General features: G+C 48.3%; 2 protein-coding genes across 3 annotated transcripts in view; one reads left to right on the forward strand and one right to left on the reverse strand.

The window, feature by feature from the left end:
* LOC105560727 (autophagy-related protein 16-1) overlaps positions 1-14,343 on the forward strand; it is a 462,428-nt gene that overhangs the window by 190,576 nt on the left and 257,509 nt on the right. The gene's annotated exons all lie outside the window — the stretch shown is intronic.
* Positions 1-14,343, reverse strand: part of LOC105560726 — a 71,059-nt gene that overhangs the window by 9,099 nt on the left and 47,617 nt on the right. Inside the window, exon 3 of the mRNA XM_012010084.1 lies at positions 1,801-2,137. Within this exon, the coding sequence (XP_011865474.1) occupies positions 1,801-2,137 (337 nt within the window). The remainder of the gene's footprint in view (positions 1-1,800; positions 2,138-14,343) is intronic.

Here is a 14,343-nt window from a genome sequence, read left to right on the forward strand (position 1 = left end):
TGGTTGGGAGATTTTGATAGCTTGCATCGGGCTTACACAAAAACTTGCAGAGAATTTATGACGAGAATCGAACAACGAACGAAAAGAGTACATCGAAATTCCACTAAAACGTACTGCACATTGGATCTTCAGTGCATATAGCTCGCGTGGCAATTATATTACGTTATTCGACTACACACGCACATCTAGAATAGGATATCGCGCGAAATCTGTAATTGACACAGAAAATACCGTCAGCTTTTTTTAAATAAAAGCTTTGCATCCAAAAGCGAGTAAGTTATAGAATTCGCGCTGTTTTTTTTTTTAATCGAATTGATTTTGATTTCTCACGCAGTAATATCACGCGAAATGATAATATATAATTTTATTGGTACAAATAATGAACCGCATTCTTTATTGTCAACGTCTAAAGCGTCACGTCCCGATCTGTTCGATACGATACATCAAAAACCAATAATTATCAACGATATGTGTATACGTACGACGTATATGTGCAGGCATTTTCATTTATATCGAGCAGAATGATAATCCGCTCTGATTCACGCGCTTGTCACTTTCAAAGAATTATTTGAAATCCCTTTATATGGGCGCTATTTATCGCTTCTCGTTCGAGGCTCGATGGTCCTCTTCGATGAAACAAATTATAATCGCGGATATTACGCTGATAAATACTCTTGACGTTTCGCGCTATCTCCACAGTTAATAATTTGTATATTTGTGGAGATGCCGCTCATGTGCTTGCGTAACCACCCATGGAGCCCGTCACGGATCCCACGCACACCATCATCTTCCCATTACACATATTATTTGCTCATCTCCGAGTGAATAACCGTGCATGAAACCCGTATGGTCATCCGCGCCGCATCGTCGAAATGATATTCCGATTTGCTGTTTAAATATTCCATTACAACGGTTATTCGCACGAAGAATTCGTTTAATACTCGTGACATTTGTTTCCGTATTTGTCGTACCGCAGCGGAGCGGAAAAAGGCGCTGATAATCGGACACCCGACGAATTGGCGGTCGGTAAATTTTTCTTTCCATTTTCTCCCAGGACGCCGCGCGCGATTCACATATTCGGCCGGGCCCCCGGAACTTCGATAGGGAAAGCGTCTGCGATGGAAACTCGATTTTCCACGAATGCGCCCTCGGCGGATTGTTCAACCCGCTTTGCATGTGCGCGACGTAATCGCATTTATAGAAAATCCCCACCGGCCCTTTCAAGAATCCGCACTGCGATGCGGCGAGCGAAACGACGCGGTGGTCGCAAAGCTGCGCGGAACTCTATTTTAAACACTCCCGATGAATTAAACCGCACGCGGCAACCTCGGCAAGTAAATCGGAGCGCGACAATGTTCATTTCTCGTGTAGCAACAATTTCCGTTGTCTCGCGAAGTTTAATTCGCCAAAATGAAAAACGTATAGTCGACCAAATTGGCAAAGATCAGGTGGTTTATTTAAAAGTTGGTCCTATATGAACCTTTATGATAGACGGGCAATGTGCTATAGTGACTTCTACCTCGATTTTTTAATTCCAAGACATTTTTGACTTGTCAATTTGCGCTGGCACAAATTCAGGTAGTCGTAATGTCCTGCGGCAAGAGCTGTGTTAGATAATAAATCTGCATTACTTGATAAAGATCTGGAATTAGGTCGAAACGTTGTATTCAAAATAAACCACCTAATTTTCGCCAGTTTGGTCGACTGTAAGTTTTTCATTTTGGTGCCCAAGTTTTACTCGTACACTCGCTGTCGCGGTGTGGATATCTCGAATCGCCAAGGAGCTCGAATTTTTCTCACCTGAATGTCGGAGAGGGTGGCACGGGAATGATGACTGAGACGGCAGACCATGTCACCGGTGTCGCCGTAATCGTAAGAGTGGCAGCGGAACGGCGAGTTCAGGCACAACTCGCGGCACTCGTCGGACGTGCCGACATCCTGATAAACGGAGTCCACGGTCTTCAGTATGCGGCCGGTCAGCTTCTTAAACTCGCAAAGTTTCACTGGCTCCTCCACGCAGTGGTTCTCCAAATAATCCACCCCCTTCGCCGCCTGAAAGGCGCTCGAGCCGGCAACCGTCAGCCTGTCCATATCCGAAAGCTCACACTGCTTAGTGGCGTTGATGTAATTAGCGGATCTGAAATTCAAACGGAAGACCTTTCGTGAGAAAACCTGTCGCACAACCGTTCGTTTCCTATCTACGATGATCACGAGCGCAGTTTGCGTTGCAAAAGATTATTAGTTCCAGAAGCAATTAAGTGTCTTTCAGCTATCTTTATAAACCATGCGTATATTACTTCTAGCCATGAAAGGCACGGCGTTCGGAAGGTTAAATAGCGAAAGAGGGAAACGCTTTAGTCGTGTCTCATCCCGTAGTAAAAACACCCGGGGAGGACGCGCACGCTCCCGGTTGTTGCGGTCATCATCTCGCGCTAATCCCGGAAAGCAAGTTATAAAGGAAACACCCACGCACGAGCTAACCCGCGCGCGCCGCGGCTTTCGTTTGCAGCGGAGACACGAAATCCGCGTCCGCCGGAATAATTGCTTCCCGCCGCGCTTTGCTGCATCGTAATAATGCGTGGTTAATAATACTGAACGGAGCTTGGGCGCGGAATAATTAAGAAAACGTTAATTTACTAATGCTAACCCTTGGGAGAAGTGTCGTTATATCCTCCATTCTCATTTCTCTCCGCTTCCACGCCCGCCGCGTGGCCGCGCCGCGGAATATCGAATGCGTGTCGAAACGAAAGACACGGCATAATGACTCTCCCAACGTTTCCGTCGAATTTTATCTCAACGCCCGAGCACGATCTAACGGCTCGGACAGCAGCCCCCGACAAATCGTGCGTCCGCTCGTCCGTAATTATATGGACATGTGGATGATGGAATGACGTTTACATTAACGTTTCAAGCGCTAAATAAGCGGTACGCGATACGGTCACGTCTATGATCGATTGGCACTTGAATCTGCGAAATTCCTATTTAATTGAACTGTGCGAATCGGTTAACCGACGATTTGTCTTGATTAGGCGGCAGCGTTTTCCTGAAAAAACGCAAAAAAAAGTTGATGCCCGGAAGAAACGAAATGTTTCTTCGGCACGTAACATGGATTCATTAATGAGTTACGAAAATCGGCACAAGTTCCGGGCACGGTAGAAGATCCGAATCATGGAATTACATTCGCGGTCGCAAAAATATTTATCCCGCGACTGCATCGCGTATGTGTGCACTGATAACAGACACCATACAAAATTGCCCTGTAAATATTTGTTTTTCGACTTCGTAGATATCAGTGGGAACTGATAGTATTTTATTGCGTACGATACGCGAAGTTCAGTCAACAGAATATTTTATCATATTTTTTATTGGCTTTTTTCCCCCTCTGTATTCATCATATCACGATTTTTCTTGCGTGTTCACAGTAGTCGGCCGAGCTCGGTCGTAATAACGGGACATTTTATATGAATAGTTGATTTATGACTTACGATTTTAAGAACGCGCGCGGCGTCTCACGCGTAGCTAATGTAACTTAATATTAGACAGCCTAACAGTTATAATATACGACTCTGCGCCTGTCACGTAACGTTCAACAGTTGAATCGTAAAGGATTACGCGACGAGCCGAGCCTAAACTCGTAATTTAATTTCACCGAAACGAGTAAACTTTTTCGAGCAGGAATTCTCAAGATTAATTGCAATACGGTTCCCCGGACCCGTAATTGTGCAAATTGACGGGGAAGCACGAGGATGTAAAGACCCAGGCGTTTTATTAAAACATGCGCGTATTTCTCGCGCGGCCGCAACCTTCCCTCGCTCGCTTCGTTCGCGCTCGTCACGCGGCGCGCACGAACGCATGTTCGACATGCTTTTGAAACGGGAATCCGGATGAAATTGCGACTCTGATCTTTTGTATCTCGAGATCACGTCTTCACCTCCGGCCACTCTATAATCCAGGATTAGATATTCCCCGCGTTGAACATTCTCCAGATAATCCGGGGGGGTAGTTTCCGACTCGGGCGAGACATCGGAGTCATTACCATCCTTTTTCTCCCTCCGGAAGAAAGGACCGGAAAAACTTGTAAGTGGTGAAAGGGCAGCCGGGAGTTTCCGTGCTCAGGTGCGCGACCGGCATCATCATCGAATCGAAGTTTGCCCTCGGACCGGCGCGGAGAGAGAGAGAGAGAGAGAGAGAGAGAGAGAGAGAGAGCGCGGAAAGCTGCTCCCGCAGGTCCCGGGCGCCGTAGAGAGAGAGACCGCCAAATTTATTCCACGTCGCTCCATCGATTTCGGATTATATTGCCTTAAGACCTGAATAATATTCATGGGTGCCACGTTATGATTTCAATATTCCCCGGGGGCTCCGCCGGGCGGAGACCAAGTCGAAAAATCACCGCGGCCTTACGCGGCCGGGCGCGACAAACCCCGAAGGCTCGGTTGAGAATGTAATCGAATCGGCGGCGCCCCGTCTGCGGCTCTCCCTGCGATTATCGATGTGTCCTCCGCCGTCTTTACCGTGTTCCGACCCTCCTCGCGCGTGTCCTCGCCACGTTGCGAATCGACCACTCGTCGGGGAGGGGGCGCGTTGCGCGCCGCGGTGCCCGCAACAATGCCCCGCAGTAAAATCGACGACGCGAAATGAATGGGTCACGAAAAATGCGCGCCGGCCAGCTTTGTTTCACGGCGCTGGCGCATCAAATATATGTATATACGGATGAATGTTTGCTCGTTAAATCAACAAGTTTCGGTTCAATTGTTCGTGATTCAAACACAATAATTGTCCGATGGCGCACGCCTCCCCCGCGTCCCTCGTCGCCCACGCCGGTGCAATACGTCGTTTATTATTCATTTTATATGCAGATTCAGACAATCGCTTTTATTGCAAAATTATTTTTAATCCGTTCACTGATTGCGCCCCGTTGATTATACACGCTCGCCGAAAGGTCTCTCGCTCGCGCTCTGCTGATGAAGATATCGAATCGCGCCACGTTGGAAACAGCGTCTCATTATCGCTGACGCGCAAAAACTATTAAGAAGGGCTCGCTTCAAAGCTCGTTGCCGCGCCGGTGTAAGAAAGGTTGCAGTGATGCTACTGAGTTGGAAATATACTGGATATTATAAAAACAACGTTGAAATCGTAGCTAACGAGTTGCAGTAGGTTGCAACGAGCGCGGTAGTGTCGCTAACGATGATGGAGTATGCCAATCATTCTTGCAAAACTAAAAGCCACCAATATACCACGTAGTTTTTTCAAGTGCACTTCCCAAAGTTTATCCCGCGCTATCAATTACAGAAAAGTTATCACGGGAGGGAAGAGCGATAATTATTTTTAAGCCCGACGAACATCGTATTGCGCTGAATTGTTTTAGACACGAAAGCAATTGCGGCGAAAGACTAAATTTTCGATGAGACTTTTACATTAATTTTACAATGGACACTTTATACTGTGAAATATATCTGTCTATTCTGCGGACAGGCTGGCGTTAGAGCGATCGTGTTACGTTACGTTCATAGAGCGACCAAGATTCATTGCATTGTCCGCAATGAATAATGTACCGCGAAAAGTGGAGAGAATTATATATTTAAAGTCAATTCACCTTTTCCTTCTGGATTGGGAGGGAGATGAAGGCGAGTTGTTCCATCTGTGGGAATTTGCCTGTGACGTATCTCGCTTCGCCACGCATCGATTCCGCAGTTTTATGGTGGATACTTTTAGGGTGGCTATACTTATGAGGTAGCCGAGGAGAAACCGTCTCGTTTCGTAAAACATCTTGCTCGCCGTATATCGTCAAGCTAACTTCTCGGGTGGCATTATCGTCGAAAACCCTCTACTTAGAGAGAAACGCGAGGAGATATGGCCACTAAAGTCCGGACCCCTCAAAGTTTAGTTCGGATAGGCGAGTCGCTATCTCCCGCGGTAAATAATTAATGGACAAAAGGGTAAGAGCACGTATACACATCGCGTCCCGGACTCATCGCATCGTCCACCATTCACCGTTCAGCCAATTGGGGTTGATTTTTCGTGGCAAAAATTTCATTGAACGCTCCTTGTTATTTCTAACTTTTCAACGTTATCTCGTATCTCTACGACTGACTCGAAGATTAAAACACTCAGATTAAACGAAGGGCTGTTACCTGTTTATAATTTGATTCACGCAGGAACCTGCGAAGGTTTGATTCACAGAGAAGAAAGAACAATTGATGCTTCAAAATTTTTATTAAAAGCAAGTTCCAAAGAGGCAAAAGAATCCTATTAGGCGAGGATATATTATGAGGAACATCAGTATTCGACGTGCCTTCCTCTGTTTCACGACTGGAATTTCCTGTTACCTGCGACAGAGCAACGCGAGCCGGCTGAAGATTTGGCGCTGCAGCATGAGACAAGGAGAGATACCGGGGTAAGCCGAAAGTCTATTGCGCAACGATAAAGCCTCCTCTGATTTTCTTTCCTCGATTCGGGACAAAAGATATCCAGCGCTCGTCTCGTACAACTTAGAGTAAACCTCGAGGGAAATTTTAACCTTCCAGGCAGATGTTAAATGCGAAGTTAACTGCGACGGGACGACATTCCGTCCGTCTCTCTTCCCTTCGGCCCGCTCCCTTTTTCCTGCCCCTGACACTCTCTCTCCTCCTGTCTCCGTATTGTCGCTCAATCGTAATTCTCTTTCCGCACTTCCACGTCGTACTATTCCGAACAAATGGCGAGACAAAAAAAGACAGGTCGGATCAAGCCGGCGAAAGGGGCGAAGACGAAGAGAGGGCGTCGTTGGTGATGGTGGAAAAGAATTACAAGCGGTTCGCCCCGCTGCATCTCGATGAATCTCAAATTATTCTCCGTCCGCGCGTCTGCCGCGGGGACCTCCCTTGCGAAGACAACCAAAGAGGGAGTCCCTGAAGGGAGAAAGGGAGAGAGGGAGAGGGAGAAAGGGAGCGGTACATATGTATACATACCTCCTATATTGAAAGACGTCAATCGTAAAAACAATTTCTGCCTCTTGCCAGAGTCAAAGCTTTTCGCTCGACTGATACGAGCGCAAATGCTGTTTTTTTTAACTCATCGAATGAACATCGACTGACAGAGAACTACGCTGAAGGTATTTTGATTGCATCGTTAATGCCGACTGAACGAAAAGGTACGAGTTTGGTTTTTTCGTCATCATTCTTTGTTCAGTCTTGGAATTGGATTCTGATTTTCATCGAACCTCAATATAACGAAATAAAATGATTCCGTTACCGAAATCAAATGCGTGTGTATTGTAGCACAGCGAGGTACAAGACGGGACAAATTTTGTTTCGGATACAGTTTTCGCGTCTAACGAAATCTTGGTTTACAGCTTCGTTAAAAAAAAAAATTGTAGAAGAACCGATTAAAACGAAGGATTGCGAACATTGAGAGGGAAATAAATAGAAAGAGTTGTACAATACGCTGCATAGCGTACGCTGCGGGCTGGCCTGTGAAACTTAAATCGATTTACCGACCGCGGTCGGCGGTAATGGGAAAACGAGGAAGCTGCATAAAATCCGTCGGCGGAATATGCAATGTCCGATAACGAAAATGTATAATGCGGCATTTGGGCGTGTCGCGTCGCGTCGCGTATGACATACACCAAGTATCAGCGGCTGGCAAAAAAAAAAGAACCAAGCTAATTTGCATTACTCTTTTGTGACTGCTCGCTCTGCCCTGGCCCGTTGACCCGCAACACCGGGTAATCCCAGGAGGCTCGGATAAGCGACGATATTAATGATCGTTGCGTAAAAACCGGCGCGGCAATTCATGCACGCTTCGTGCACGCCGTCGCAGCAGGGTCGTATCTGGCAACATTATTTAGCCTCGCGCTCTCGGAACGAACTAATCAGCTTTATATTGTGTATACGAAACATTGGAGCGAAATCCTGCGTATTATTCATAAACATACATCAACGAGATACTCGCGTACACGGCGGTGTTTTATAATGCGAATTGTATGCGCGATTGAGCGAAGAATCACGCGGAAAAATATTTTTTTGCGACAGCTGCTCGTACGTCGTTTAATAATATCGTCGAAACTGTGATAATCCGCGAAATTCATCTTAATACGACACACGCAAACCGTCAGGTTTTTTCAACAATTTCTTTTTAAAAGAGATATTTATGTCTAATGAGAGCTTTTACACGTTTAACTACCTCGCGGTTACTTTGATCTAGATTATTGAATGATTAATACAGTTATTACACCATTAATAATAACATTTATCCATCGAGAGGAATGGAGATGGAGGGAGGGGAGTGAGACTCGTAATACCTTGATTGCGATGTAAATTACCAGGGAATGCGATTTTCATAATGCCAAATGCTAATGACCGCACGTAATTCTATACGATTTCCGCGTGGAAATCGCCTATGTTTACCATATTTCATTTCATTTATTGCGTAGCGGGAAAATGCTCAAACGGATTTATTCACCCCTTCGTGATTAAAATTACAGCGAGACACTGATGTCCGTCTAACGAAAGGTAAGAGCTTAATGCGGCGAGGAGACAACAGGGAAAGGGAGTGGACAGATAGGGGGCACCCGCGCTCGGAGAGGGTGAGAGGATTTCGGCGAGAGCGTTTGGGTAACTGTGGGGCGAATCTCGGCCCTGTACCTCCGTTTACTATCACTTGGAGATATACGTCGTCTACGCAATCCGGTGATGCATTGCACGTTCAGCCGCGACTGCGAGGCGAGACATCCTCTCCACAACTCGAAATCTCCCCCCCCCCCTCCTCTCTCTCTCTCTCTCTCTCTCTCTCTCTCTCTGTCTCTGTCTGTCTGTCTATCTATCCCTTTCGCGCCCACCCCGGTACCTCGCTCTCACCCTTACGACTATACCTCTCTCCATCCGCCACCCGAGTTTCCCTCGGCCTCTCGCTTTCTCGACAAATGGCCACAATTACGTACATGTGCCAATACATAACCCACACTGCCAGCCCTCCCTCGACAAAGTGCACCACCACGAGTAGCCGTCCGTTTACTCTCGATGTTCTCGTCCGATATCGCACTTTCCCACTCTCGCGATTCCCTCTATCATCGTCCATCTTCTTCTTTCTCGCTTTCCTCAATCCTCGCACAGCCCTTTCGTTTCTTTCCTGTTTCCTTTTTCTCTCTTCTCTTCATCTTTGCCTCTCTCTCTCTCTCTCTCTCTCTCTCTCTTTCTCTTTCTCTTTTCCGATGGCGCGGCGATAAACGCATGGGGTTGAAAAGAGAGAAAGAGAGAGGGAGTGCCGGAACTCGCTCGTCGGCGAGTTAGCACCGGAGCAAAACGAGACATCGTTTACGGGTACGTCGCCGCGCGCGCGCGCGCGCGCCTTCTCAAGCTGTCGTCGCGATCGTGCGCGGCTTTCACGGGTCGTCGTTAGATTCGTCGTGGTTTGGCAATAGAGTAAATACGCGAAATTAAACGGGGCCGCCCGGCGTCTCTCTCGGCGCGACGAACGCGCGTGCACGCACGTAGCTTTTGTTTCCCTCCGTCTGGCCGAGCGCATCCGCCGGCCTGAGATGTATTTTTCCCTTTACAGAACGGGCGTTTTAACTCCGTCGGGAAATATAATACCGTACAATATTAAAAAGTTACTCGGTTATGAGGATTTCCATCTCCCTCGACGTGATGCAGAGCTACGCGACGTCTGCAACGACGGTAATAGAAGATTATTACCACAATGAAATAATGGAAGTTACAATGACGTTCGGGAGCGGTATTCGCGGTATGATTAAATAATTTGATTGCCGTAGAAGCAGATTGTCTCCTACGAGTGATTTACAGGCTGCGCAACATGGAGAGTAATCGCGACGTGTATATTGCATTCGCTTTTCGTCATTTTCGAATTATGCTTTATACGTTGGGTGCGTGTGCGTGTGTGCGTATATTTTTCTGCACTATAACGGTTACATTCAGCAACGCTCCGGAATTAAAATCGCCTCGTGGATGGTCGTAACGATATAAAGCTCGGTATCCAACATTTCTCTCTGTTTTCCGCCGGCTGAGACTCCGACTGAGACGCGCGACGCTCCGGCTTGCCCGCGTATCCGAAGTAAACTTGTTTGCTGGGAAACGTAAACACGATCGAATCGCGTATTGTCTCAGGTTGACGCAGTTAGTCCCTGACGAGCGGAAACGAAATTTCAAACCGGCGGTAATCCCGATAATGGCAGAGCGCCTTTGTATCTTCGGCGGAGGAGTTCCGGAGAAATCTCGATACACGCCAAGAATAGGACGGCCGGCTTATCGGGTGGAACACGGGGAAACTTGCTCCATCGGAGATTGGGGAGACGCGAAGGTGGGCGCCGTAAGGTGTACTCGCCAAACAGACGTTTTCACAACGATATACACTGATACGCGCGCGCATTGACGAACTCGATCCTGGGCGGTTCGCGGAGTCGAGATTCACGCGTGCACGTGTGTGCGTGTGTGTGCGCGCGCGCGATAGTTGGTGGTGGCGCGTGATGTAATTTCGATAAAGTTAATGTGCGGAGGAGTGTCGGCGGGCCCAGCTGGCACCGCGGTCGATCGACAAAGATGGGATGTAACAGGTGCTATCTCACGAGTTTCGTAGCGAGAACCCTCGGCGCGCTATCTTCCCGGGGCGACGGCGATTAAACCGCGAGAAGTTCGATCCATACGTCCCGCGAGGCTTTTTTCCCCCGCGGGAGAAACGTCATGGCGAATCTCCGGGATCCCGGATTGAGAAAACCCAGTCGCGACGGGAGCAAAAAGCGCGACAGTTGGCTAATTTATCTGCTAATTCAGCGAGCGAGCCTGTACGTTTCACGCCGAGAGACAAGAAGACTGGAGTCGCGAGGCTGCGGCATGGGCTTTTGGTATCGCAGAGAGAAAGAGAGAGAGAGAGAGAGAGAGAGACGCATTGCGGTAATCGATAGCGAGGACTGAATTCTTAATCGCGAGTGTCTACCTGCGTTCACGGTCCCAATTAATAAATATCGCCAACGACTAATGAATTGCGGTAGCTATCTGCGCGATATATAACGAAACGGTAATGCCGCTCTGATTGCGAATTAATTACTTATATCATGCCATTTGCATATGCAAATCGCACAACCGACCTGCAGACACGAAGGAATTGAATGAGAGGAGGAGGCGAGGAGGGTTAATGCCACCCGTCGTCGCCGTAGCGACTACGCGCGGCGGAGAGATAAAGTGAAGCGGAAAGAGAATTGCTGAGCAATACCACGGTCATGTCTCATACTTATCGCGGAATACCTTTCTATCGGAAGCCCTCGTAACAGTCCTTGTTAACGACAGTTGATAGCCAAGGCCGCTATTAACGTGCACGTCGATTGTGGGGAAATGAGCGCGAGCGACTCGCCTCGCTAAAGGCGAAATTGAAAGGGGTATATCGTTCCTTTCCGATATTACAATGCATGAATTGCCGTTTCCATTCTGGGTGAACTTTATTGCCGAAAAATGCGCGTAGCGAGAGAGGCGCGTAGCAGGTAGCGACGCGATCGCGAGAGAATGAGGCGAGCGAGAACAAACGACGTTGCTCCCTACCCGTCTATATCGCGCTGCGGAGGGACGGAATTACAGGTGGAGGAAAGATGCGCGTGTACGACGCGATATAAAGTCGTATCTCTCTTTCTCCCTTGCTATCTTCGGCCGTAATTCTCCCTAAGTCGCTCCGCGCGCGAGCGCGAGCATGCGAGAATTGCGCGCAGTCGGCAGAAGCGCAGTCGCCGGTGCTGCTAAGCGCAACACCTATACACGTATACGCACACCAATCTCAGAGGGATATAATTTAATAGTCGGTCTTCCGTGTTGCATGCGCGTCCCTATCTCTCGCGGTAACGACATCCCTTTGCCGACGGTGTGCGAACCGTGACGGAAAATGACGCGGCGTGGGGTGAGGTCGCGCGGAATGACGAAGAGTTAAGAGAGAGAGAGAGAGAGAGGCAGACAGCGAGAGGGAGAGAGATTCGCATGCCGCCAGTCACGAAAGTAAACGTCCCTTCAAACGTGCGCCGCGCGAGCATGTTTTAAACGAGCCGGGTTGTTAGCCTCGGCCTCTAACGCCGAAAGCGTATCCGTGTTTTCGACGTGTCCCGACTTTTTCCCGTTTCTCGCGACGCGCATCCCCCTCGTCGCCGACAATTTCCGTATCGTGGTAATTATAGCCGGGGGACACTTTTACCCTGGCACCGCCGCCCGGAGGTGTCCGAGCCGTAGCTCGATTTAACAAATAGAACGGGGCACCTCGAATACAATTACGTTGTCGCGAGAAATCAGCGCTCGGGAAACGCACGGGGTCCAGAGTAATAATTAGGAGCGCGTCGTCGGGGAGACAGGCACCGAGGCGCGTCGCGTAATCATTCTTTGAACGAGAAAAATGTCGGGCGAATCCCTAAAAAAAAAGGATCTTACAACTGCAAAAATAACTGAGATATATTAATAAACAATCAATACTGCGAAATCGCGCACGTTTAGTATTTAATCAATTGAAATGACAGAAACAGAATTTCTATCTGAACTATTGGCGAATGTCAGGAAGAACACACTCGACACTCTCGCTTGCCCACTCGACTCGATCGTATAAAGTAGGGTATAATATGCTAGCGCGGCTCCAAAGATGTGTGTACGACCTTGTGCGGCTCGAATGATTTACTTGGATTCCCGATCGCCGAGTCTAAATGCTCGTCGTCCAAGAGCTACCGGTTGTTCACGACATTCGCGTCTATCGTGTGTGGCGGTCTCCGCGCGATTACAACGGCTGCCTGGAAGGCTGTCACTGCCATCAAGCGGCCGCAGAAGCTGCGGGATCTGCGACGGGGGTGGCGCGATATCTCCCCGGCTGCGCGGCGGTGGTTGCAACCCGCCAAGATGAGCACGAGCGATTGTGATTGCCGCCGCTTGTGTGCACGCCGAGCGCATCTACCACCTCGTGTACCGCGCTCGAGGTGCACGGGAGATGCACGCTGGAATGACCATTCTACGGACATTGATTCTTTACGCTCGTAAATCACAGTTTGAAGAAAATCCTCCTCTCGCCGTTTTCTCCGCGCTTGAATATTACTGCTATTTTTACGGCGCGCCTGTGCTATAAAAGATATTATGTGCACAAAGGGGATCTCTAGAAGTCTCAAATATAATAATCTCGATGAAATGTTGAATCGTAAGACTCGATTGAAACTATAATATTTGATATTTCGCAGAAAGTTTGAGCTACGACTGACCGTCATTTATAATTGTGTGTGTCGCGCTACGACATTTATGTACAACCCATTTTTTCAAGTGTTTTACGTAACTTTTACGCTGGCTATTTCTGTAAGATTATTCAGTCCACTCTGCGAATCTATTGTATATGACTTATACATTGCGCGCTCAATAGCTATCTTTTTCTGCAGCTGCACCCACGTCGTTACGTCGCGAATACTCATTGTCGTTTACTTCTCGGCAAAGCTCTTCCCTGATGTATTCTTAAGAGACAGCATGGAAGGACAGGTTAATGCGCGCTTAAACATCAGAGGAAATCCTTCCTTTTTTGCCATCCGCCGGAATACGCCGGCGTTGCGCCGTATCTTGGCGAGAATATCGCGACGAAGGCTTTTAGCAAAAGTATCTATAAAATCGCGACAGTGCACTCGCGACAAACTAATGCCGCTAAAACGCAGAAGTAAATATGGTAATTGTGTATATATGATAATTTTTGTTTCCCCACTGTGTTGATAATAAATGCACCTATTTGCGTCTCGCCCCGCGGGCAACTATCTCATGTACGCGTTGCGGAGATTAAGAAAAAGGAAAGGGGAAAAGAATGCGCGCGGATTAACGGGACGAATGCCGCGCGGGCCGCTCCGCCTCGCGTAGGATATTGCGCATCAAGCACAAATCCCTTCGTTCTTGATTATCGCAAAACACGATATGCAAGATGCGGCGGGTAATTGAAATACTAAACGTAAGAACGCGATAGCGGGGTGTTCCAGCTAATTAACGAGCGTTCGTGTCCGCCGGGATATCGATGCAACCGATGGGGATAGAAACTTGAAAATCTTCTGAATCGGTAATCACGGTTACCACTACCGTAACGGGGCGCTGCCGCGTCGTCGCGCGGCCATTCCGCATAATTTTACCCTCCTGAGGAATTTCAAGAGCCAGACATACCATGCTTTCAACCAAAGCTCCTCGGTGCCTTGGCGGGCCCCGCCGCGCCGCGCCGCGCTGGGGCAACCATGGCAAATCTCTCGATCGCGGGCATTCACGTGGAATGCAATTAACGTTCGTGGAGAGCGTTTATCAGCAAAAACGAACCTATTCCCCTTGACTCTTTTCTTCCTTGTTTTCTGGCTCTCTCTCTCTCTCTCTCTCTCTCTCTCTC

The sequence above is a fragment of the Vollenhovia emeryi genome, unplaced genomic scaffold (assembly GCF_000949405.1).
Source record: "Vollenhovia emeryi isolate VEMERY1.0 unplaced genomic scaffold, V.emery_V1.0 DF939223.1, whole genome shotgun sequence".
In the NCBI taxonomy this organism is placed as follows: domain Eukaryota; kingdom Metazoa; phylum Arthropoda; class Insecta; order Hymenoptera; family Formicidae; genus Vollenhovia; species Vollenhovia emeryi.